The following is a 22,995-nucleotide window of genomic DNA, read 5'->3' as shown; positions in this document are numbered from 1 at the left end:
GTTGGGTGTTTTGTTGAATGTCCCTGGGTTTAGGTCTGTCTGGTGTTTTCTCATAATTAGATCGAGTTTGTGCGTTTGGGGCTAGCAGACCACGCAGGCAATGTGTACCCTCCGTGCATCTTATCAGGGCTACGTGATGTCAGACTGTCTTATTACTAGCAGGGCTGACCTTGATCAACAGAGTCCCCACCCTGCAACCCCTTGGTTTAAATGCTTTCCTCGTGTAAAAAGAGGGGAAAAGATAAAAACACAGAATGTTCCGCAGGCCACACCGGCAGGGCTTCATCCACCCCTTGGGCTGACCTCAGCCATAGGATGTGCTCTGGAAATGTGAGCACCCCACCGAGTTTGAAGACAGGCTCAAAAGCACCCACTGGTGATGGTGGGAGTGGGGAAGAGTGACACCCAAATTCTGGGCCTTTGGAAACACTTTCAGCTACAGAGATTGGAAGAGCTGGCCGGAGAAGGGGAAATAAATCCAGCAGAGATGAAAGCCGAGGTCCGCAGCTGCTGGGTCCATCAACTCTTTAAAAGCAACGTGAGGTTTTAGGGCAAGGAGTGAATTATGGCCGTTAGGACCAAGGACAAGACGGCTTTGATCTGAACGTGGGAGATATCTTAAGGGAAGCTGTGGCCTTTGCGTGCGTCATTCCCACATCCTCCTGGGGTATTTCAGATGGGCCGCTTGGAATTTACAGGTCTGTGGAAAGAGCCTCACTGCTAATGGTAAACACTTGGAACGGGCAGCTTGGTGAGTAGAGGGGCAGAGTTGACATTCAGAGGGAATGAGCCCGGTACCCCTGCAAAGGTACCTGAGAATAATGTACCATTTTACGAGGCTCTTTGCCCATCATTCGGACAGATGGAGGATTTGTATCTTATGAGGCACTCGAGGATTGCCGTGGGAGGTCATTCCGGTGAGCACTTGACCTCTCTATTTGAAAAAAGTATCAATTTGGAGAAGGTAACTTTAGAGCCCATACCGTAGCTTTTTAGGGCCACCCTGTCACAAACCAGATGTTGGCTTCTGCTAGCCCCAGGGCGGGGCCCTAGCCTGCAGCCGACTTCCCCTCGTTACTGAGCCCTGGCTGCTGGGCAGCTAGGCAACCATCTGCCATTGGGGACTCAGACCCCCATGCAACCAGGCCAGCATTTGGGGTGCATTGGGAGTGAATAGGGGGAGGAGAGGCATTTTCCGCTAGGCTAAGTCGGACACCCGCTGAAACTATTAGTAAACCCTCTGGTGGGGTGGGAATTCCCCAGCAGGATGGAGGGGGGAGAACACTGAGGTGAAAACCAACAGACCCCAGAGTCAGACAGCCCCAGGTTCGAATCCCAGCTGTGCCATTTGCAGTCTCAGAGTTGTAAGCAGCAAGTTGCTTAACCTCTGTCTGTGAGCTTCAGTCTTTCACATCTTGCAAATCTTTGCTCACATAAAGAGCCTTCTGTGACCACCCGCCAGTACCCGAGTTCCCTAGGTCCAACCAGTTTTACATGTTTATTCATTTTCAGCCCCTCCCCGCTAGGATGTGGGCTCCACGGAGGCGGTGTTTACCTTCTCTTGTCCATGGCTCTGTCCTTAGTGCTTAGGACAGACTGGCATATAGTAGGTGCTCAGTAAACAGAATGATTGATAAGGGATCACAGTAGAGCCTACTTGGTTCTGTTCTCCTTGTTGGGTGGGGGATAAACTAGGATAACCAGGGGAAGGGACTTAGCGGAGTTCCTGACACAGAATGGGCTCGATAATCAGAAACGATTATCCAGGGGCGCCTGGGTGGCTCAGTTGTTAAGCGTCTGCCTTCGGCTCAGGTCATGATCCCAGGGTCCTGGGATCGAGCCCCGCATCAGGCTTCCTGCTCCGTGGGAGGCCTGCTTCTCCCTCTCCCACTCCCCCTGCTTGTGTTCCCTCTCTTGCTGTCTCTGTCAAATAAATAAAATCTTTAAAAAAAAAAAAAAAAAAGAAACAATTATCCAGGTCAGTTCATTTGCTCTTTTAATGTATTCATTCAATATATAGTTATTGAATGTCTGTTACATGCCAGGTCCTGTGCTAGAAGCTGGAAATAGTGCCAAGAACAAGACAGACATTCTTTTTGTTTGTTTTGTTCAAAAATTTTTTTCAGAGAGCCGCGACATGCTTACTCTTCTAGAAACCAGGCACAAAGCAGCCAACAGAGTCCCAGCTCTCGTGAGCTGACGTCCTAGTGGGAATGAGATGAACAGTAAATATGTTTCTAAATACATAGGGTGGCTTCAGGGGTGTGAATTCCAGCAACAGGAAACAACCACACCAGAGCGATGTGTAAGGTGCGGCCGGAGTGAGGGGACGCTGGGGAGTGGGCATGCTCTGGGGTGGCCGGGAAAGGTCACAGCTGAGCAGAGTCCTGGCTGACAAGAGGTAGCCAGCTGTGGGAGAGGTCAGGGCTTCCAGCTGTGGTGCCCTGTCTGACCGCATCAGCATCGCCTGGGAGAGTGTTAGAAGTTCAGGTCTCACCCAGAACCTGCAGAATCTGCTTTCTAATGGGATCCCCAGGTAGTTGTATACACATTAGTGTTAGAGACACGCTGGGCTCTGAGCAGGTATTACAGGCAGAGGGACAAGTAAACGCAGACGTCCTAAAATGATGTCCCAGTGGCCAGGTGGCTGGAAGGAGGCAAAGGGGGGGTGGCGGTGTTGATTTGCTAGGGCTGCTGTAACAGAAACACCATAAACTGGGTGGTTGAAAATGACAGGACAGTATTCTCTTTACAGTTCTGGAAGTCCGAAGTCCAGACTCCAGCTAGCACCAGGCTTGGTTCCTTCTGGAGGCTCAGGGGGAGAATCAGTTCGTTGCCTCTCTCCCAGCTCCCGGTGGTTGCCGGCAGTCCTTGGCTTGGAGGCCCATCGCTGCCCCCATCTTTACCTGGTGCTCCTCCCTCTGTGTCTGCCTCCAAACTTTTCTCTTTGTAAGAGGACACCTGTCCCTGGATGAGGCCCCACCCTGATCCAGCATGACCTCATCTTAACTTGATGCCATCTGCAAAGACCCTGTTTCCAAATAAGTCACATTCAAAGGTACTGGGGCGAGGGCTTGAATATATCTTTTGTGGGGGAAACAAATCAACCCATCATAGGGCTGAAAGATGGGGCTCAGTGAGGTCAGAGAAGAGGCAGGTCACAGCAGGCCTGTGGACCCTGTGAAGGGAAACCAAGGACGCTGTGACAGAGCTGGAAAAGAGCTCTGGGAGGCTGTGAGGATAGCGGATTGAGCCAGGGTCAGGGCAGATGAAGGAAAATCAGGGAGGAAGCTAGGCAGTCCCCAGGTAAAGAAATGGTAGAGGCATGGAGGTGGTGGAGGTGGAGAAAGGGGGACAGACTTACAGGGTTTTCAGAGGCCCTATGCACAGAAATCAGTGACAGTATTTGGATGGGTCAGAGGAGGAGGGGCACCGAGGATGATGATTCAGTCATCCGTCTATTCTTGAGCAGACTTTTTTTTTGCATATCTGGGCAGTGAAAACTGGGTGTGTTATCTCTTTGAGGAGGAGGGCAGTCATGAAAAGGCCTGGTGCTCTCATGGTGGCCAAGCGGCCGCAGGACCTCCTGCCTCTTTACCATGAGGCACATGGCAGTGTCCTCTCATTCGGGTCTGCTTAGTTGAGATGCACACCCCTTAAGCAGTCTTTGTCATCAGGGGAGCGTGATGCACTGATTGGTCCAGGCTGCCTCACATACTCCATCCCTGCCAAATTTCCATCAGGGCAGTAAGGTACGTCTAACCTCAGTGCCTTCCTTGGCACTAGATCAGTGAAAATCTCTCTCCATCAGGTGTAACTTGCCTCAGAAGCCCTGATCTTTATGGTTTACCACTCCGGACAATCCCTCCAGAGAAGATCCTTGGCAGTAAGAATAGTGCCCTTGGTCTTGGGATCCACTGTGACCCTCTGATCTGTTTCCGCCCCACTGAGCGAAGTCACACGGTCGGTCCTTCCCCATGTTGTATCAGATTATGTCACTCCTCTGCTGAAAACTCTCCATGTGAGGCTTCCCACTGCAGTCAGAAATAATGCCAGTGCCTCCCGGTGACCTCCCCGCAACCAAGCCCCGCATGATTCGGCCCCTGAAGACCTCTCTGACCTCGTGACACATACTGCACCCCCATCTCTCCATTTCACGCACACTGGCCTTCTTTGCATTCCTCACACCTCGGGGCCTTTGCATTTTGCTGTTGCCCCCAACCTGCTCTTTCCCCAGATCCTCTCTGTGGCTGGCTCCTTCCCGTCCATTTAGCTTCTGCTCGGTTGCCACCTCCTCTAAGAAGCCCTCCAAATCTATCAATCCTCTGCATAACTGCCACAAACAAATAGCGACGTTTAGTCTAGAGTGTGCTCACAATTGCCACTTGCCTCTTCCCAGCTGGCACTGCGAGTTGACTCTCTTTCCAGCCCGGCCCATGTGGATCCACATGTGGTCGCCTTTCCTCTGCGTATTGTTGCCCTTCTCGGCCCTCCTCCCCATCTCTGCCCGACATCACTCCTGCTCAGGCGGCAGGGATGCAGTGACAGGGCAGCCTGTCTGAAATGGCATTCTCAGGAATGCGGGTTGTTTTATTGCCAGTTAAATACGCTTTACGCTACCTGTGAATGAGGCCATTGTGACATTTAGCAACTGATTTGATTAAACACAGATGTGGGCTGGACTCCACGTGCAGCCAAGATGCAAGAGGACAGGCTCCGGGTGCGCATTTGGATTTTTTTTTTTTTTTAAGATTTTATTTATTTATTTGAGAGAGAGAGACACAGAGAGAGAGAGGGAACACAAGCAGGGGGAGTGGGAGAGGGAGAAGCAGGCTTCCCACCGAGCAGGGAGCCCGATGCGGGGCTCGATCCCAGGGCCCTGGGATCACGACCTGAGCCGAAGGCAGACACTTAACGACTGAGCCACCCAGGTGCCCCGCATGTGGATTTTTTTTAAGATGGCAAAATAGACTAGAGGACTCAGTGCCAGCAAAACGGATATGGATGCCTCCCTCCCTGGCGTGTGGACCATGCATCCCTGTTGGTCTTAGAGCTGAAAGCTCAATCTGCATCTCCCCAAATCCTTTGTTTTCATCTGGAATCTTCTGTTTGGCCTTACCCAAATTGTTGTTGTGTTTTTTTTAACCTTCCTCGGGTGTTTTTATTCTCACAAATATTTTTTTTAAATGGTGTATTGATGGAATACTAGCTAGCATTGTTGACATCTTGATGGTGATTATTAACACACAAAGAATAATAATCCCAGCTACCATTTATGGAACATTTACTCTGTAAATGGGCTCTGCCTTGTATATGCCGTATCTTACAGAATCCTCATAATAAACCAAATAAACTGTTTAGTTCCATTTTACAGCTGGGGAAACTGAAGCTTAGCACTTTCAACCAGTGTCTCTAGTCACAGGGCAAATAATCAATTATGCATGGATTCTCTGTTGTCTTCCCCCCCCACCCCCCACCCCCAGGCCCCATGATCCAAGACAGGACCTACCTAGCTCTTTCTCAAAACAGAAATCGTAGCACACACTAGGCAGTCAGCAAATATTTATTGAACAAATGAGTGCCTGAATGAACACAGTAGGTCAAGGGCAGGACCAGAGCTTGCCAGGTCAAGCCAGGGCTTTGCCTTCATCACTTGGTATTCTGGGCAAAGAAAAGAAGCAGAGCCATCAACCTGGGGAGACCTGTGATTTGTCCCTTTCTGGACCCTGGGCCACGGATGGGGTACTTGACTAGGTCGGGCTCATTTCTCTCTACCTACTCGTGGCTTTTCCATTTTACGCATTATGTGCAGGTAACTTTTTATATCAACCCCCGGTTACACACCCAGGTCTTTTCACTTGCTGTCCTGGTGTGTTTTCGACAATTTTAAACACTGGCATCAGTAAGATGAACAAGTACTTGTTTTTGAGTTCACCGTGGACCCGGGACAGTAGGTCCCTTGGCTGTAGGGAAAGAAGTCGTAAAGTGGATTCCAAAGCAAGAAACATCGATTAGGGGCTGCTTTTCCCTGGGATTATCTGCAAGGCTTTCTTTGCGCTGCTGGGGGTGACACGTCAAGCCTGTGGTGACAGGGACATTGGGTTGGCTGGAGAACCGAGGCAGGCAGTGACCTGTGTGATTTCCCACAGCGCTGAGAAGGCAGGGCCTCACGCTGGCTGGGCGCCAGGGCTTCGGGGTCAGGCCAACCCGGGCTTGAACCCTGCTCTGCCATTTCATACTAGGACCGACTTCCTAGGGTTGTGGTCTAGATGAAGCAAGATACTGCTCGAACAGTGACTAGCCCTGGGGAAGGAAGTGCTCAGTAAATGGAGGCCATTATTATTATTTTTTTATCATTCGTCTAAGCGCTAATGCCAGTAACTAAGAGGTTTCCAAGGGCTTGGGTTCAGTTAAAGCTGAGCTTAGCCCAAGAAAAGGAGGAGAGGTTTTCATGGTGACTCTCACCATCTCCTTGGAAAGCAGAGGGAATCCAGAAGGCAACAAGCCCAAGAAGGATGTGCAGAGTCACCGGTAATCAGAGAAACATGAATTAAAGATAACAAGGCAGATATCATGTTAGTCGTATTAGGATAGCAATACTTAACAAGGGGGGTTAGCCAGCCGTTGGTGGGGATGCAGGGGTGGGGGACCATCAGCACTGCTGGGGGGGAGCATGCATCTGCAGCCAGGAGCTCTCGCCTGGCCCTTAGGGAGACCAGGTCTTAGGACTTTGGGACCCAACCGTCCCACTCCTAGGGATACATCCCAAGGAGACTCACACACAGGCCCACAGGGGACGGTCCAAGGGTGTTTGTGCTGCGGTGGGCGGACATGGAGGTGTCCCGGGCACTGTCCCAGAGGAGGAGCAGGAGATACGGAGAATGCACACAAGGGAGGGCTGAGCAGTTGCTCGTCCAACAGGGGAGCGGCGCCTCTAGCAACGTGGATGGAGCCCAAGGACTTAGTGGTGGGCAAAAAAAAACAGAGGAACCATATGGAATATAATGAAATGGAACAAACAGGATGTACCCACAGCAACATAGACAGGTCTTAAGAACTTCCTGATGAGTGAAAAAACCAAGAAATCATAGGAAATGTAACAAACAGAATTCACAAAAATGATGTACCTGCCCACAAAACACTGGTGAACTTGTGCAGGAACCCATAGAGATGGTGGGATGCGCCTGAGACATGCTAGAATCATTGCCTGTGAAGTGACAGGGAATGAAAGGAAACACATTTTTTAAAAAGAGAGGTCTTGGGTGCGCTAGTGAGGAAAATGTGCCATGAACTTGAATTCACTCGACAGTTAGTACCCAGCATTTTGCAGGATGACAAAAGGGATGGGCTGATGTCCGCGACTGTCCACACAGGCTCCCTGACGTTGGTGGAGGCACAATTCCAGGGACATAAAGAATCCCTCTGTGTCTTCTGTAGAAGGTATAAATCTCGATGTGTAAGCTCAAGGGGGTAAAAAGAGGATCTGACTTTATTTTCAGCCTTTCAACATGATTTCTACTTTGAGCTACCATTCCCCTGGGCCGGTCGGAAAGTTTCATTGTAGTCTTTCAAGGCTTTCCTCAAATTCTCTGGAATTTTGGCCATGGTTCTGGCATCTTATCCCAAGCCAGTGTGTCATAGTGTCAGGGGTTTATCATCCTCCCTCACTGAGACCCAGACTGCTGCCGACTTGTCCACCCTCTCCATCCGTGAGGCTTCTTCCCATCTGGGGCTCTTCATCACCGTGTCTTTGCCACACTGTGGGCACAGGAATGTTTCATTGTTCTGTCTTCCTAGACCAGAGGTCACAAACTGGAAACCCACAGGCCACATCCCCTGCAAATATGTTTTTGTTTGTTTTGGTTTTTTTTTTTTAATCCCAACTAATTTATATTTGTTTCCTATATATAACATTGGGAAATTTCCATATATAAACGCAGATTTTTCACTTCTTTGGAAAAATCAGAAGCCCTGGCTACATTAGATTACACTTCCAGGGGACAGAGGTAAGTTGGAGCTGAGCAGCATTGTATCAGTCAGGAATGCTTTGGGCTGCTAGTAACAAAAAGCCCAACTAATGTTGGCTTAACCCATAATAACATTTATTGTGCATTTAGCAAGAAGTCTGACCCTAAGATTGGTTTGGCAGCTCATTTATATCTTCAAGGACCAGGTTTTTTTTATCCTTCCACTCCTTCAACCTCAGCGTGTGGGCCTTTTGCTTTTATGTTTGTAGCCTCGTGTCCCAAGATGGCTGCTGTAACTCCAGGCATTACATCTTCACATAATCCAGGGGAGGAACCGGCAGGGGAACAAAAGAAAAGTCTTTCCCAGAAGCCCCTTGGCCGGAACTAGATTACATAGCCATCTCAGAACTGCAAGGGAAACTGGGAAAGCAAGGAAAGTAACACGCAAGGAGAAAGGAACTGGGAATGCCTGTGGGGAGCCAAACTGTGCATCCCAGGGGCGCCTGGCTGGCTCAGTCGGTGTAGTATGTGACTCTTGATCTTGGGGTTGTAAGTTCGAGCCCATGTCAGGTGTAGAGATTAGTTAAAAATAAAATCTTTAGGGCACCTGGGTGGCTCAGTTGGTTAAGCGACTGCCTTCAGCTCAGGTCATGATCCTGGAGTCCCTGGATCGAGTCCCGCATCGGGCTCCCTGCTCGGCAGGGAGCCTGCTACTCCCTCTGACCCTCCCCCCTCTCATGTGCTCTCTGTCTCTCTCATTCTCTCTGTCTCAGATAAATAAATAAAAGCTTTAAAAATAAATAAATAAATAAATAAAATCTTTAAAAACAAAACAAAACAAAAAACACAAAAAACTGCGTATTCCAGTTTGCCGCAATCCCCACCACCCCCCATCGTTTCCCAACACTAATGCCGTGTGTCAGTTGCCATTTACCATCGTGGCTGCATCAAGCTCCTTCCCTCACCTCCCTCTCCTGTTGGGCCTGGAAGGTTCTGAGGGCTGCCTATCTCAGACTCAGCACACACAGCCCCTTCCCATGGAGGGGAGGCTTGCTGCTTTCTCAGCACCTGTGTGTGGGAACAGAGAATCCCTCTGCCCCAGGACTCCCTGCTCATTGTCTTTTTCTTTCTCTGCCCACCCCCTTGCCTTCCCTCTTGCCCTACCCCATTTCTTTAGCCAGAAGAATCACCCATCCTCCCAAGAGAATCCTTCTTCCTTCATATTTCCTAAGCCATTTTGCCTACATCAACCTAATTCTTAGTTGGCCCACCAACTGGGGCCAGTCCACAAACTCACTGGCCTATGATAACATAAGTACAGAACTGAGAGTAAGAGAGAGAAACTTTCCCAGCAGTTAAAGACTAAATTCTGCCCCAGCCACCAGCCATGCAATCCGCAGCTCATCTCAGCACAGGATGTACGGCCATTTGGGGGTTGGGGTATCACGTGGTGAATTACATGGGGCGTGAGTTGCATGCTGGTTATGCAACCATGTCTTTGTTAAACACTAGTCCTTCCCTGACAGTTCGAGAAGCATTAGCCTGCAACTCAAATCCTCCCACACTCCAGGGCTTAAACTTTAGAACACAAGAGCTGGGATAACTCATTTCTGCTAATTCTTCTGCCCACCTGTGCAGGACCCAGGACCCTGATGGGACTGGAAGGAGAAGCCCCAGTTGCCCTGACATGCTTGCCTTCCTTCCCTCATCCCAGAATGGCTTGCCACCTCTCACTTGTGACTGTGTGGTGAGGAGTAGCAGGTGGAGGAAGGAAGAGTGAAACCAGATTGTGCCCCTCGGAGCACCGTGGGAGTGCTTTCCCCGCAGGGAAGTTGAGGAGAAGTATCCAGAGAGTGCACACCTCTCAGCACGTTCCCTAGTATCTCTCCATTAAACATCTCCACATCGATATGATTCCCAGTTGTCTCATCTGCTGTGAAAAGTCCTGCTGGCACATCGGGCTCCGGGTGCTCGGGGAGTTCTCCAGAATCCGGCGGGCGCTGCCACTTTTGCGCAGTGACCTCCGTGGTGGGGCTGACTGGAGGGCTCAGCAGAGAGGGGGGCTCAGCATTGTGGGCAGTAACGTGCAGTCAATATGCTCGCTTCCCAGTTTACATGGAGTGTGTCCCCCAGGGGCCCTGGCCCTGCTGACAGCAGTAATAAAGGAGGATGGATCTTTGCGCACTGACAGCAGTTCAAAGACCCCAAATGCCACCCGCGTTGTACGTGGCCCCTGCACATGAGAGCTGCTTGGTGATCTCGGAAAGTGGCCCACTGTTGCCCGGGGGAGAGCCAGACCCAGCTTGTCTCTCCCACCCCACCCCCATTCCAAAGAGCCTTCTGCAGGGCATCTTGCAGCCTGGTTAGATGAAGCCATGATACTTCCAAAAAGGGAAAGAAGATGGGAAGGGAACGTGAGGTCGGTGTTGAAGAGGTAGGGACAGGCATGGTTCCCTGAACTCGGGGTGGGCACAAGGAATCCCAGAGATGCAGATATCACCTCTTCTCTCAAAGCCCAAGGAGCTTCCAGGAGTGTGGCAGAGGGAAGGGTCCTGAATTCTCTGGGCGTCCCCGTTCTCCTCCTTTGCTCTTGCCTGGGAGACCGGCTGTGGGATGGGACTGGGAGGCAGTGAAAGTAGAAATTTTGTTTTGTTTTCAATGGAGATCCAATTCACATAACAGTAACCATTTTAGAGTGCATGGTTCTTCACAGTGTTGTGTGACCACCACCTCTATCTAGTTCCAAGACATTCTTATCACCCCAAAAGGAAACCCCATCACCCATGAGGCTGTCACTCCCGATTCGCCCCTGCCGCCAGCTCCCAGCATCACTAGTCTCCTTCGGTCTCTGTGGATTGGTCTGTTCTGAACATCTCATATAAAGGCAAATCAGACAGCATGTGGTCTTTGACATCTAACATTTTCCACTTACAATGTTTCCAACGTTCATCCACGCTGTAGCGTGTGTCAGGACTCCATTCCTTTTTACAGCTGCGTAATCTTCCATCATATGCATTTGCCACATTCCGTTTATCCATTTATCAGCCGATGGACATCGGGCGTGGTCTGCCTTTTGGCTGTTGTGAGTAGTGCTGCTAGGAACGTTTGTGTACAGGTTTCTGTCTGAACCTCTGTTTTCAACTCTTTGGGGTGTGTACCCGGGAGGGGGATTGCTGGGTCACATGGTAATTCTATGTGTACCTTTGTGAGGCATCCGCAAGCTCCCTTCCATGGCGGCTGCACGTCCTACACGTCCTACACAGTGTGCAAGGTTTCCAATTTCTCCACATCCTCACCAACGCTTGTTATTTTCCATTTTGTGGGGGGTTTTTTTGTTTTGTTTTTTTATGGCCGACCTAGTAGACATGTAAGAGTAGATGTCCAGCAGCTCAGATGCTGTTGGACAAGCCAGGGAACTTTCCAGCACCAAGCTTCTGTAAACTACATAAGGAAGGTGGACAGCTGTGTTGAACAAGTCACTGCGCATAACAGTGTGCGATGGGGTGGGAGGGGGCATCTTTACTTGGCACCGAGGCCCACCTCCAGATGCTGGATCACCCAGGATTTCACATGTTCACTGAGGTGAAGGACCGGGGGTTTTTCCTTCATTTATTGTAAAATACAATAAAAATGAATCTCTAGAACTTGCATTCTGATTGGGGGCAATATCACCCAAAGGCAGCAAAAAATGGTTCTCAGAGTGGGGACAAAAACATCTTACTCTTTTTGTGTGAAGCGCAAGTATACATAAATACCTAAACAGATACGCAATTATCTATAATATTAGAATTTCACAGGAGAAGGGGTAAGTAGAGGAAAAATATCAAAAAGGATGGGGCAATCATGAAAAAAAAAGATGGAAAAACAATGAAATTTTTTTAAATTTCTTTCTTTTTTTTTTTGAGATTTTATTTATTTGACAGAGAGAGAGCGCACAAGTGGGGGGAGCGGCAGGCAGAGGGAGAGGGAGAAGCAGGCTCCCCGCTGAGCAGGGAGCCCGATGCGGGACTTGATCTGAGAACCCTGGGATCATGACCTGAGCCAAAGGCAGACGCTTAACCGACTGAGCCACCCAGGTGCCCCAACAATGAAAATTTTTAAGACACTAATTACAAGTCCTGATTTTTAGTATCAGATTCAGCAGACAAGAGACGTTCCGACACACCATCTCCCAATGTCTATACTCATGTCATTTAGAACAGTTTGCGGGCAGGTTCCAGCCCACAGTCCACAGCTCAGTAGTGCTGTGTAATGCATCACTGCATTTGGATCTGGAATTATCTTAACTCTTTGTGTGTCTATCCACTTGATTGTGTTCTGTCTCCTCCCTAAATGTGAGCATCAACCCCTTACTCACTGCCGTATCCACAACAGTACCTGACATGGTGATACATTTCACTAGGAAATGTATTGTCAAATAAATGGATAAATACCCACTTGAAAATTGTTTTGCTGATATGGTGGCTCTGGTCTGCAAATGTGGCAGGGGTCCCAGCCATGTGATCCAAGATGACCGTATTTCGCAGGGAAAGGGAGGCCTCACCCTTGCCCTCTAAGGGCATACTCAGGCAATTGCACACATTAACTTACTACCCTCCCCTTGACTAGAACTCATCCCATGGCCACACCCTCCACAAGGAAAGCTGGGGAAAATAGTGTTTATTCTAATCAGGCATGTGCCCAGCTTAAAAGCAGAGGTTCTGTTGACACGAGACAGAAGGGGTGAATGGATATCAGGGGACCCCTAGCAGGACCTGCACCGTCACCTTAAGAGAGGACTTTTTCCTCATCTTACCCTTGCCTTCCCCAGCCCTCCTGTGGGCACTCCACCAGCTGGATGGAGGCAAGAGGTCGGTGTTAAACATTCCAGCTCAAGGCGGTCCATTTGGAAAACCCTCCAGAGACCACATGTTGTGGCACAAGATATCTGGGGCCACGTGCCCCCATCCTCCCGGGTCCTCAGGCATGGGATGGATGTCTCCCTGCAGGGGCCTGGGACTGCCCTCGGCACACTGCAGTTTGTTCAGCTGTCCATTCTTCGGATGCCCCTGGGTCACAGAACGAAAACAAACAAGGGGCTCTTTGGGAGAAAGAATACCAAGGGACCAGACTGTGGCCTCTTTGTTTTTAAACCTGTCCAAAGTTGTCATGCGGAAGGTTGACACAAAAGAAAAGAGAAATCAGAACAGAAAACACTGTGGCCAAGACTCTTCAGAGGGCAGGTGTGTTTCTAAGCTTTACCAGGTAGGGTCATCATGGTAACCATGGCCCCAAAAATGATTTAGAATGGAACAGGCTGGCCTAGACCTTCTCTGGACCTGTCTGAACAGGCCATTGAGGACAGAATGGGATCTCAGCGTGCCACACTATTGTGGACAAATTCTGTGGGTTCTGGTCCTTGGACAAGCCTCCCTGTGTTGGAGATCAGGTGAGGATGCCCAGGTGTGGCCATGTTCCTGGTCCTTCCTCTCTTCACCTTGCTGGCTCCAACTCATCCTTCAGAGATCAGTTTAGGTGTCACTTCTTCTGGGAAGCCTTCCCTGGCCCCACCTCTCCCCAGCAGGCATTACAGAACCCGTCTGGGTGCCCAGCACAGAATCCTTCTCACCCCTGGGTATGGGTATAGTTTATTTTGTAGATTTGACTTTGGAGCCATTTCAATATTTTTAGATAATTATAAAACACATTTGAAAACTCCTAAAATTTGATAGCAAACTTTTATAGACCTAACTGCATATTGAGTTGGTTGGTATAACCATACAGAAAGGAGACTTTATTTACCGATATTTTTACTTTTTTCTTTCTCCCTCCTGATGTTCCAAGAGTCCTTTTTAAAATTTCCTGTCTGTGTCAAGAACTTCCTATACTCATCTTCTCAGAGTATGTCTGCTGTGACAGATTTTCTAAGTTTTTCTTCATTTGAGAATGTCTTGATTTTCCCTTTATTCCTGAAGGATATTTTCTCAGGATGCAGGATTCTGGGTTGAAAAATGTGTCACTTCCTTCTGGCCAACAGAAATCAACGAGCTTATTCTAAAGTTGATATGTAAATGCTAAGTTTATACATAGAAGCCAAAACAATCTTGAAAAAGAAGAACAAAAGGAAAACTTATGCTACCTCATTTCAGAACTTACTATAAAGCTACAGTAATCAGGTCAGGATGGAGTTGGTATAGGCTAGATACATCAGTGGAACAGAGTCCAGAAATAAACTCTCATATTGTCACTTAATTTTTGGCAAAGGTGCCAAGAATAAACTTTTTATAGGGGTGCTGGAACAATTGGATATCCATATGCAAAAGATTCATTTAGACCCTTACCTCATACCATACACACAAAATTCACTTACATTAGATCATAGAGCTAAAACTATAAAATTTCTGGAAGAAAACATAAGAAAGAATATGACCTTGGGTTAATCAGTGAAAGCAAGATCCATAAGGAGGATATTGATTTAAAAAAAAAAACAAAAAACAGCTTCTGCTCTTCAAAAGACACCATAAAGAAAATGAAAGGACAAGCTACCGACTTGGAGGTAATATTTGCACATCGTGTATCTGATAAAGGACTTGTGTCCAGAGCATACAAGAAACTCTTACAACTAAATTTTAAGAGGACATACCTAACTTTCTTTTTAATGGGCAAAAGATTTGAATAGATATTCATCTAAAAAGATACATGGATGGCTGATAAGCACATAAAAAGATGCCCGACATGGTTAATCACTGGACAAACACTATCTAAAACCACAAGGAAATACCACTGCATACCTACTAGAAGGCTATGATCAAAAAGACTGAAAATGCCAAGTGCTGAAGAAGCTGGAAATCTCATACACTGCTAGTAGGTTTGTGAAATGGTACAGTCACTTGGAAGACACTTTGGCCATGTCTTTGAAAAGTAAAACATACTCAAAAAAAAAAGAAAAAGAAACTAAAACATTCTCTTGCCGCATGATTTCCACAATCCTGCTCCTTGGGATCTGCCCAAGGGGAATGAAAACATACATCCACACAAGGACTCATATGCAAATGTTTAGAGCCTCTTTATCTGGAATAGCCCCAAATTGGATGTGGTACATTTACACACACAGTACTATCCAGCAATGAAAAGGAATGAACTGCTGATCCACACTACGACATGGAGTAGCTACTGCAGCCTTATGCGGAGGGAAGGAGGCCAGATACAAGTACATATCGTCTGATCCCGTTTCTGTGAAATTTCTAGAAAAGGCAGAACTCTAGAATCAGCAGTGGGTCAGCTGCCTGATGCTGGGGATGGGGGTGGGGGTTGACTGCAGAGGGGCATCAGGGAACTTTGGGGGTGATGGAAATGTTCTAAAACTGCATTGTGGTCACGGGTGCACAGTTATACCGACTTACTTTAAAAATTATCCAACTGATCCCAGTGGAGGAATGTTATAGGATGTAAGTTATAACCCCCAAAAGAACAGTTTGTAAAACAGCAACAGCAGCACCATAGAGAGGTGTTGAAAACTCAAGTCAGACTGCCTGGTTCCAGCCCCAGCAGTTGTCACCCACTCTCTGTGCTGCCTTGGGCACGTCACTTAACTTCTCCGGGCCTCAGTTTGTCCAGAAAGAGCTCAGAATGGCACCTGACACACACAAGTTCACCATGGCTGTTGCTGTGGCCACCCTCTTCCCTCTCTGGGCTCCTGCCTCATTGGCCTTTCCTCTCTTTCTCTAACCTGCCAAGCGAATCCCTGCTTTAGGATCTGTGTGCTCAGTTAGTGAACGCTCCTCCCCCAGGTTGTGTCCATCACTGAAACGTCTCAGCTCCAGTGTCACCTCAGAGAGGCCTTGCCTGGCCACCCTGTCTTCAGTGACACCCCATTCACCACTCACTTATTCATTCAGTAAATCGCATTTACCAGTAGTAATAGAAGTATCATTTTTATTCCCATTTTATAGATGGGGGCAACTGATGCTCAGAGGGCAAAAGTCCTTTTGTGCATTTATTCAGTTTACCACCATTCAGTTTATTCATTTACCATCTCGCACCCCTTAGAATGGCTACTGACAGAAAAAGAAAGAAAAGGAAGGAAGGGAGGGAGGAAGGAAGGAAAGAAAGTGTTGATGAGGATGTGGAGAATTTGGAACCCTGTGCACTGTTGGTGGGAATATAAAATGATGGAATGCTGTAGACAACAGTAGGTGGTTCCTCAAAAAATTAAAAATCAAATTATCATATCCAGTTATTGGGTATGTACCCAAAAGAATTGAAAGCAGGGTCTGAAAGAGGCATTTTTACCCCCATGTTCATAGCAGCATTATTCATGATAGCCAAAAAATGGAAGCAATCCAAGTGTCCACCGACAGATGAATGGCTAAACAAAATGGTATATGGTACAATGGGATGTCATTCTGGGCACCTGCCACAACGTGGACGATCCTTGAAGACGTGATGCTAAATGAAATAAGCCAGTCACAAAAGCACAAATGCTACATGATTCCACTTGTGTGTTGTTCCTAGAGCTGTCGCAGTCATAGAGAAGGTAGAATTGGGGGGGCCAGGGGCTGAGGGAGGGGAGGAGTGGGGATTTAGTATTTAATGGGGACACAGTCTTAGTTTTGCAAGATGAAATGAGTTCTGGGCATGGATGGTCGTGAAGGTCGCACAACAATGTGAATGTAGCAAATGCCACTCAGCTGTACACTTAGAAATAGTTAAAATGGTAAACTGCATGTCATGTACACTTACACAATTTTTTAAATAAATATTTTTTGTGAGCGTAATTATTGAGAGCCAGAATCTGTATTGCATGCACTGTCTCTTTTATTGCTCACCACAATCCTTTGATGGAGGAGTTACTTATTTTTATTCATTAATTGACAGAACTGAGCATCAGAGAGATTTGGTAACTTGCCGAGGTCACGGGTTCCATCCCCATCTGTCTGCCCTCGAAGAGCCCACCTGTCTGGCACATCTTTCTCCTCCACATCCCTCTCTGACTGTAAGAAACCTCATCTGTACCCGTTCCTCCTTCCTGCAGGCACGGCGGGGATCTACCAAGGAGCAAATGGCCTGACCAATGCGGCCGGATTCGGAAGTGTGCACCAGGTAGACGTCGCTCCCACCACTTGTATTCCCTTTCCTTAAACAGCCACCTTAAATCAGGGCACCCCGAGAGTCCACAACCCCCACCACAAATGCAGTCTCTTATTCCCTGGGTTTAGATACCGCAGGAGTCAGATTGTGCAAAAGGCCATCTGAAAGATACAGAGTAGAGACAGAGAAATTGGAATCACTAGTAGATTTCCAAGATGATGTAGGCGATATTACGTCTTGACCTGAGCCCGTGATGCCCAGTGACTGTTGAATCTAGAATGTATGAATGCAAATGCATGTGCTCTCTTGACCTTCTCAAGCGTGAGAATCCATCATCTTCACTTCTGCATTCCAGTGCCAAGTGCCCAGCACACAGTGGGGGCTTTATAAATCCTTGTTAAATCACACCGGGTCAACCCTGTGAAGATGAACACCGGCCAATAGTTTGATTGTCTTGTTTTCACTTAGAGATGAAGAATGAGAGTGGGAGCTCTGTCCTATTTGTGCACCTCTTCTATTAAGTCTAGAATTATTTCAGAACAAAAAGCTAACATGCTTTCAGGTTAGCCTTAAAACAAAACTACCACAGAGTAGGTTGGCTTTATGGAATATTTAACATTTAAATATGAGGAATGCACTATTTCTTCTTCAGTGAGCTGAAGAATCTAAATGATTTAAACCTTGGAAGATTGGGAGATGGTGTCTGTATTTCTGTATTATTTCCAGTATACTATGTACATGGATAAAATACCCATAAATACAACAGTCCTTTTTAAGGTGTGGTTCTTCACTCTGGGTGTCTGCCCATTTCACCAAGAGGAGCTTGTCAAAAACGGAGATTCTCTCAATGCCACCTCCACAAATTCTGATTCTGTAGGGCTGGGGTGGGGTCCAGGAAGCTGAACTTCCCGTAAGTTTTCACAAGGTTGAGAAGCATCGGTTTATGGTGCTGGTGGGGCAGAATATTTGAAACAATGACTTGTTTGGAATATATGAAACAGTGGTGTGGGAGAGCTGGAATATCTGGCTGGTTTAAGCAAAGCTTGATCAAAAGGGGACTGGCATTCTTTGATTTTATCTCTGAGACTTCCTCATAGAAGATTCTGATCCCTAATGCTGTATATAGGTGCTGCTGTATTTGTATCCCTCGTGCACTTAAAATGTCACCTAGTCTCCTGGGTATGTGTGTATGTGGTCCTTATCACTCATTCATTGGTTCATCGATTTATCTAGTATTTATTGAGCTCCCCTGTGTGCCCGGCACTGTTCCAGGTGCTAGGGATATAACAGCAATCAAGACAGACACTGACAGAGCCACACCCACATCCCTCAGGGGGCACCTGCTGACCTCTGCATCCCAGGGCTTGAGGGTGTTCCCTAGGACCAGAGCACAGGGCAGGAGGAACGTGCCAGGGAACGAAGACCACTGGGAGCAGCTCTCAAAAAACGCTGGCTGGAGTTGGTGGATGAACAGCCCAGCTCCCTTGCCCCTGGGAGAGATCATTCTGAGGGTGTGTTTTAAAACATCCCAGTATTTTCCAGGGGAATTCCCTCCAGTTCCCACTTAAAAGCCCCCAGATGGGCTGCTTTTCCTTCTTCCCTTTCCTGTCTCACTTCCCCATTCCCCCAACTGGTGTCTTGTTCACCTCCCAAATACTTGCACTTGCATCCTTGTCTCAGGGTTTGCATCTGGGGCAAGTCCCTGCCCTCATGGAGCTTTTATTCTAGTGGGAGAGATGGAGACAGACACAGGAGAACCCACCCCATGAGGCCCCTTGCCACTGTCAGCCTGTGACTGGGTGGACGGAAGACCCATGGCCAGACAGACTTCCTCACTCAGCGCCTTGTGTGTGTTTCCCTTTCCAGGACTATCCTTCCTACCCCGGCTTCCCTCAGAGCCAGTATTCCCAGTATTACAGCTCATCCTACAGCCCTCCTTACGTCCCGGCCAGCAGCATCTGCCCTTCTCCCCTCTCCACATCCACCTATGTCCTCCAGGAGGCATCTCACAGCGTCCCCAACCAGAGTTCTGAGTTGCTTGGCGGTAAGTACAGTCGCTGTCCTGTGGTTATTGGTGGCTGTAATCTGAGCTCTCATAGGAAGGATGGACTGGACATGGGTCCCAATTGTAATGAACTGGTCACCCAAGAGCTAAATCCAGTCCTCGTATATATTTTGTTGGCCTTTCTGTGTGTGTGTGTGTGTGTGTGTCTTTAATTGTACCCATGTTTAAAATTTTTACCTAAAAATTCTAATTTATGCTTTCCCTTAAAAGTAGATCTGGTCTTCTCTTTTTTTTTTTTAAAGATTTTATTTATTTGAGAGTGAGAGAGAGAGAATGAGAGAGGGAACACAGGAGGGGATAGGGTCAGAGGGAGAAGCAGACTCCCTGCTGAGCAGGGAGCCCGATGCGGGACTCGATCCCGGGACTCCAGGATCATGACCTGAGCCAAAGGCAGTCGCTTAATCAACTGAGCCACCCAGGCGCCCCAATCTGGTCTTCTCTTGAAAGCAAATCTGGACCTGATCACTTAGGTCTACCTTCCTAAGTGACGACACTTGGCTGGCTGAGTAATATCTGCCCCATTCAGACAGGGCACACACAATTCCACATCTGGCCAATGTACTTCAGGTTCATTACCTGCCTGGCCCATGTGGACGCTGGAGTTGGTGAGCCCTAGTCCTCAAAGAAGGGAAAGTAGTATTTGTTGCCCATCTGAGATGTGCCAAGCACATATCTGTGTTATCTTCTCATTTCACTTATTTATATATTGATTAAACAAACATTTATAAAGCACCTGCTGTTGTCCAGGTACTCCTTAGTTTAGGAAATAAAATATAGTACAACAGAGACATGATTCTTGCAGACAGGAATCAAATAATCACATAAATACAGAATTACAGACTGTGATAAGGAAAGTCACAATCCTCACAAAAACTGGTTTTCAGGTACCCCCTCTTTTCCAGATAAGAACAATGAAGATCAGAGTGGTAAGTAACTTAAGTGGTAAGTAAGCTAGCGATTGGTGGAACTGGGATTTGAACACAGGCCTGTTGGGCACCATAACCAGCACTCCTGGATATTCAGTAGTCACACATAGCTGAGATTATGTTATCTAAAACCCATTTGCGTAAATACGTCAAATAAACATGTGCTTGTAAATTTAAAAAAAAAAAAACCCATTTGAGAACAGAAGGACGGTGGCCATTAGACCCTGGTTCTCTCATCGAGAATTCTAGAATCTTTTAAAAAATCCTCATGTGTACGTTTTCAATAGCGCATCAGCTTCAGAAATCCTTTTATTGCGGTGCCTGGGTGGCTCGGTCGGTTAAGCGTCTGCCTTCGGTTCAAGTCATGATCCCAGGGTCCTGGGATCAAACCCTGTGCTAGGCTCCCTGCTCAGTGGGGAGTCTGCTTCTCCTTCTCCCTCTGCCCCTCCCCCTGCTTGTGTGCTCTCTCTCTCTCTCTCAAATAAATAAATAAAATCTTTTAAAAAAAAGAATCCCTTTTATTAGGACTTTCTGGCTTCAAAAGATAGAAGATGCAACTCCAACTAGTTTAAGCAAAAAAAGCAATTTTTTAAAGATTTATTTATTTTAGAGAGAGTGCACACACAAATGGGGGGAACGGTAGAGGGAGAGAGAATCTCAAGCAGATTCCCTGCTGCGTGAGGAGCCTAACATAGGTCTCCATCTCATGACCCTGAGATCCTGACCTGAGCCCAAAACAAGAGTCAGACACTCAACCAACTGAGCCACCCACACACCCCCAAAAAAGGAATTTTTAAGCATATATAATCAAGATGTATAGGGATTCAAGGCTGGGTCCAGGGGGTTCAGATGATAATTTGGGGCCTCAGTCTCTTTCTTCCTCTGGCTCTGCATTTTCTTGGGTTCATTTCCCTCTCAAGCAGGCTTTCCCATTATGGTGGCAAAGATGGTCACCAGCTGCTCCAGGATTCAGTCCTTCCTGCTTATCTACCCCTCAGAGAGAGTTCCTCCTTCCTAACAGTCCGTGCAGAGGTCCCAGGTAACGCTTCTATTGGCCCAGCTTAGGTCACATACCTATCCTCACACCAGTCTCTGTGGCAGTGGATGGAATTCTGGGATGGGGCAGCAGACCTGGGTCTCATACCCACAGCAGGAGCTAGAGTTGGTTCATCCCCACCCAGACCACATGGACTGAGTGAGGGAGAAGTGCTTTCCCAGAGAAACCCAGAGCACACCACCCAGGGGAAGACTGTAGAGACACTGGGTGGGCCAAAGTAACAGGTATCCACAACCCAGGGAACTCACCTAGATTAGGATCAACATGTAGGAGAGTCCATGTCCTGACCCCTAGATGGTGTACATCCCTGTGCAACTAACTCACCAGCCTATGGATTCATTCTTTCCTTCCATAGATCTGCTATGCATATGTCTTCTCTTGTATGAGATGGTTTAGGCTTATTATCATTAAATGACAGCAATAAATTAGAATGCCCAAATGTAATGTAGATATCCTTGCATTTTGTTCTGTTTTCTTTTCAGTGGGTTTTTCAGAACCCACTGATACTCTGGGGCTTGTAGAAGCTAAGCTAACATGACAGTGTGTGGACATTCATTCCACACTACTGGTTGACGGTTAGAAAAAGAACAGTTGAGACTAACTTCTTCTGTTCCTGGGATTCTTGGTACAGCTATTGCTTTTAGCCCTTATGTTTTCCATCACTGGGGACAAGTTAATTATCCTTGGTTTGGTGGCAAATGGGGATAACATGGCCAGATATTTCTAAGTCAGTTTTTTTTAAGTAGGCTCCACGTCCAGAGTGGAGCCCAGTGCAGGGCTTGAACTCCTGACCCTGATATCAAGACTTGAGCTGAGATCCAGAGTCAGATGCTTAACAAACTGAGCCACCCAGGCGCCCCTTTTAAGTCAATTTTTAAGGAAGTTTAGGGCTTGAACATTGATTTTTGTCATTGTGATTTCATCACAGTATTTAATGAATGCATGGTACCTAGGTAACAACTTCCAAATTGCTTTCTTTGAAGGGTATGAAATTTAACAAACTTTTCTTTGTCTCATAGTACTAAATTATCTTTGACCATCCTGGTTTTCAGAGTGTGGCCACTCCAACTGACTTTAGAGAGGAGATATAAGCAGGAAATCCTTAAGTAGATGCCACTGTCTATGTATAATTTGGAACTAGATTCCAAATCTTACTTCCCAAGAGTTTGGGGTATGTGGGAAGGTTATCTTTGTTCCCCATCAAGAGCAAACATAAAGGCTCATTGTATCTCTTTGAAACTTTTCTTTACTGTTTCCCCCTGTTCTTCCTTTATCCCTTGGTCTAAGGTTCAACAATAAGTGGTTGAGATGGTTTTTACTGTGTGTCTAACAAGCTCACATAAAATCTAATGACATAAATAGTTGTCAGCTGTAACCGAGGTCTCTTGCTTCTTTTCCCCAGTGTCTGTTATAAAGGAAGGTCATGTAAGCATGCATGTGTGCATATGCATGTGCGCACGCACACGCACACACACACACACACTCTCTCTCTCTCTCTCTCTCTTAAAATTTCCCATAAAAACTCCACTTTTGAAATTATCCAGGATCTCCTTGAGTGGTTGGTTCCAAATTCCAGAGCCTCAGGAGGGTTATATATTACCAACAGATCACGCTCCCTCTCTGCATTGCCTGGATAGAGTATCCTGATGCTCTTCTCCACCCCAGCCTCCAGCCCAGCCTGCATTGATATGCATTAGCAGTTATACGAAGTCCCAACAATTTACAGATGATTGCAGGGCAATTTGCTAAGGTAGAGGGCAAAATCTGAACATCTGACATTACTCAAGAGAAAAAACAAATTAGTAGTGGTTGCTTAAGGGCTCTTTTCTTTTCAAACTTTTCAGTATGATGCAGATTATCTAAAAAGATAATTGGACAGACATTGGAGCTCCTGATTCTCAGGCCTTTGGA

General features: G+C 47.2%; 1 protein-coding gene across 1 annotated transcript in view; it reads left to right on the top strand.

The window, feature by feature from the left end:
- Window positions 1-22,995, top strand: part of EYA2 (EYA transcriptional coactivator and phosphatase 2) — a 209,175-nt gene that overhangs the window by 111,335 nt on the left and 74,845 nt on the right. The window contains exons 6-7 of the mRNA XM_081832260.1: window positions 16,981-17,048; window positions 18,903-19,080. Of these exons, the coding sequence (XP_081688386.1) occupies window positions 16,981-17,048; window positions 18,903-19,080 (246 nt within the window). The remainder of the gene's footprint in view (window positions 1-16,980; window positions 17,049-18,902; window positions 19,081-22,995) is intronic.

Source organism: Leptonychotes weddellii, chromosome 10 (assembly GCF_054177405.1).
Source record: "Leptonychotes weddellii isolate Sample4059 chromosome 10, ASM5417740v2, whole genome shotgun sequence".
Classification (NCBI taxonomy): domain Eukaryota; kingdom Metazoa; phylum Chordata; class Mammalia; order Carnivora; family Phocidae; genus Leptonychotes; species Leptonychotes weddellii.
This window is presented reverse-complemented; position numbering and strand designations above follow the sequence as displayed.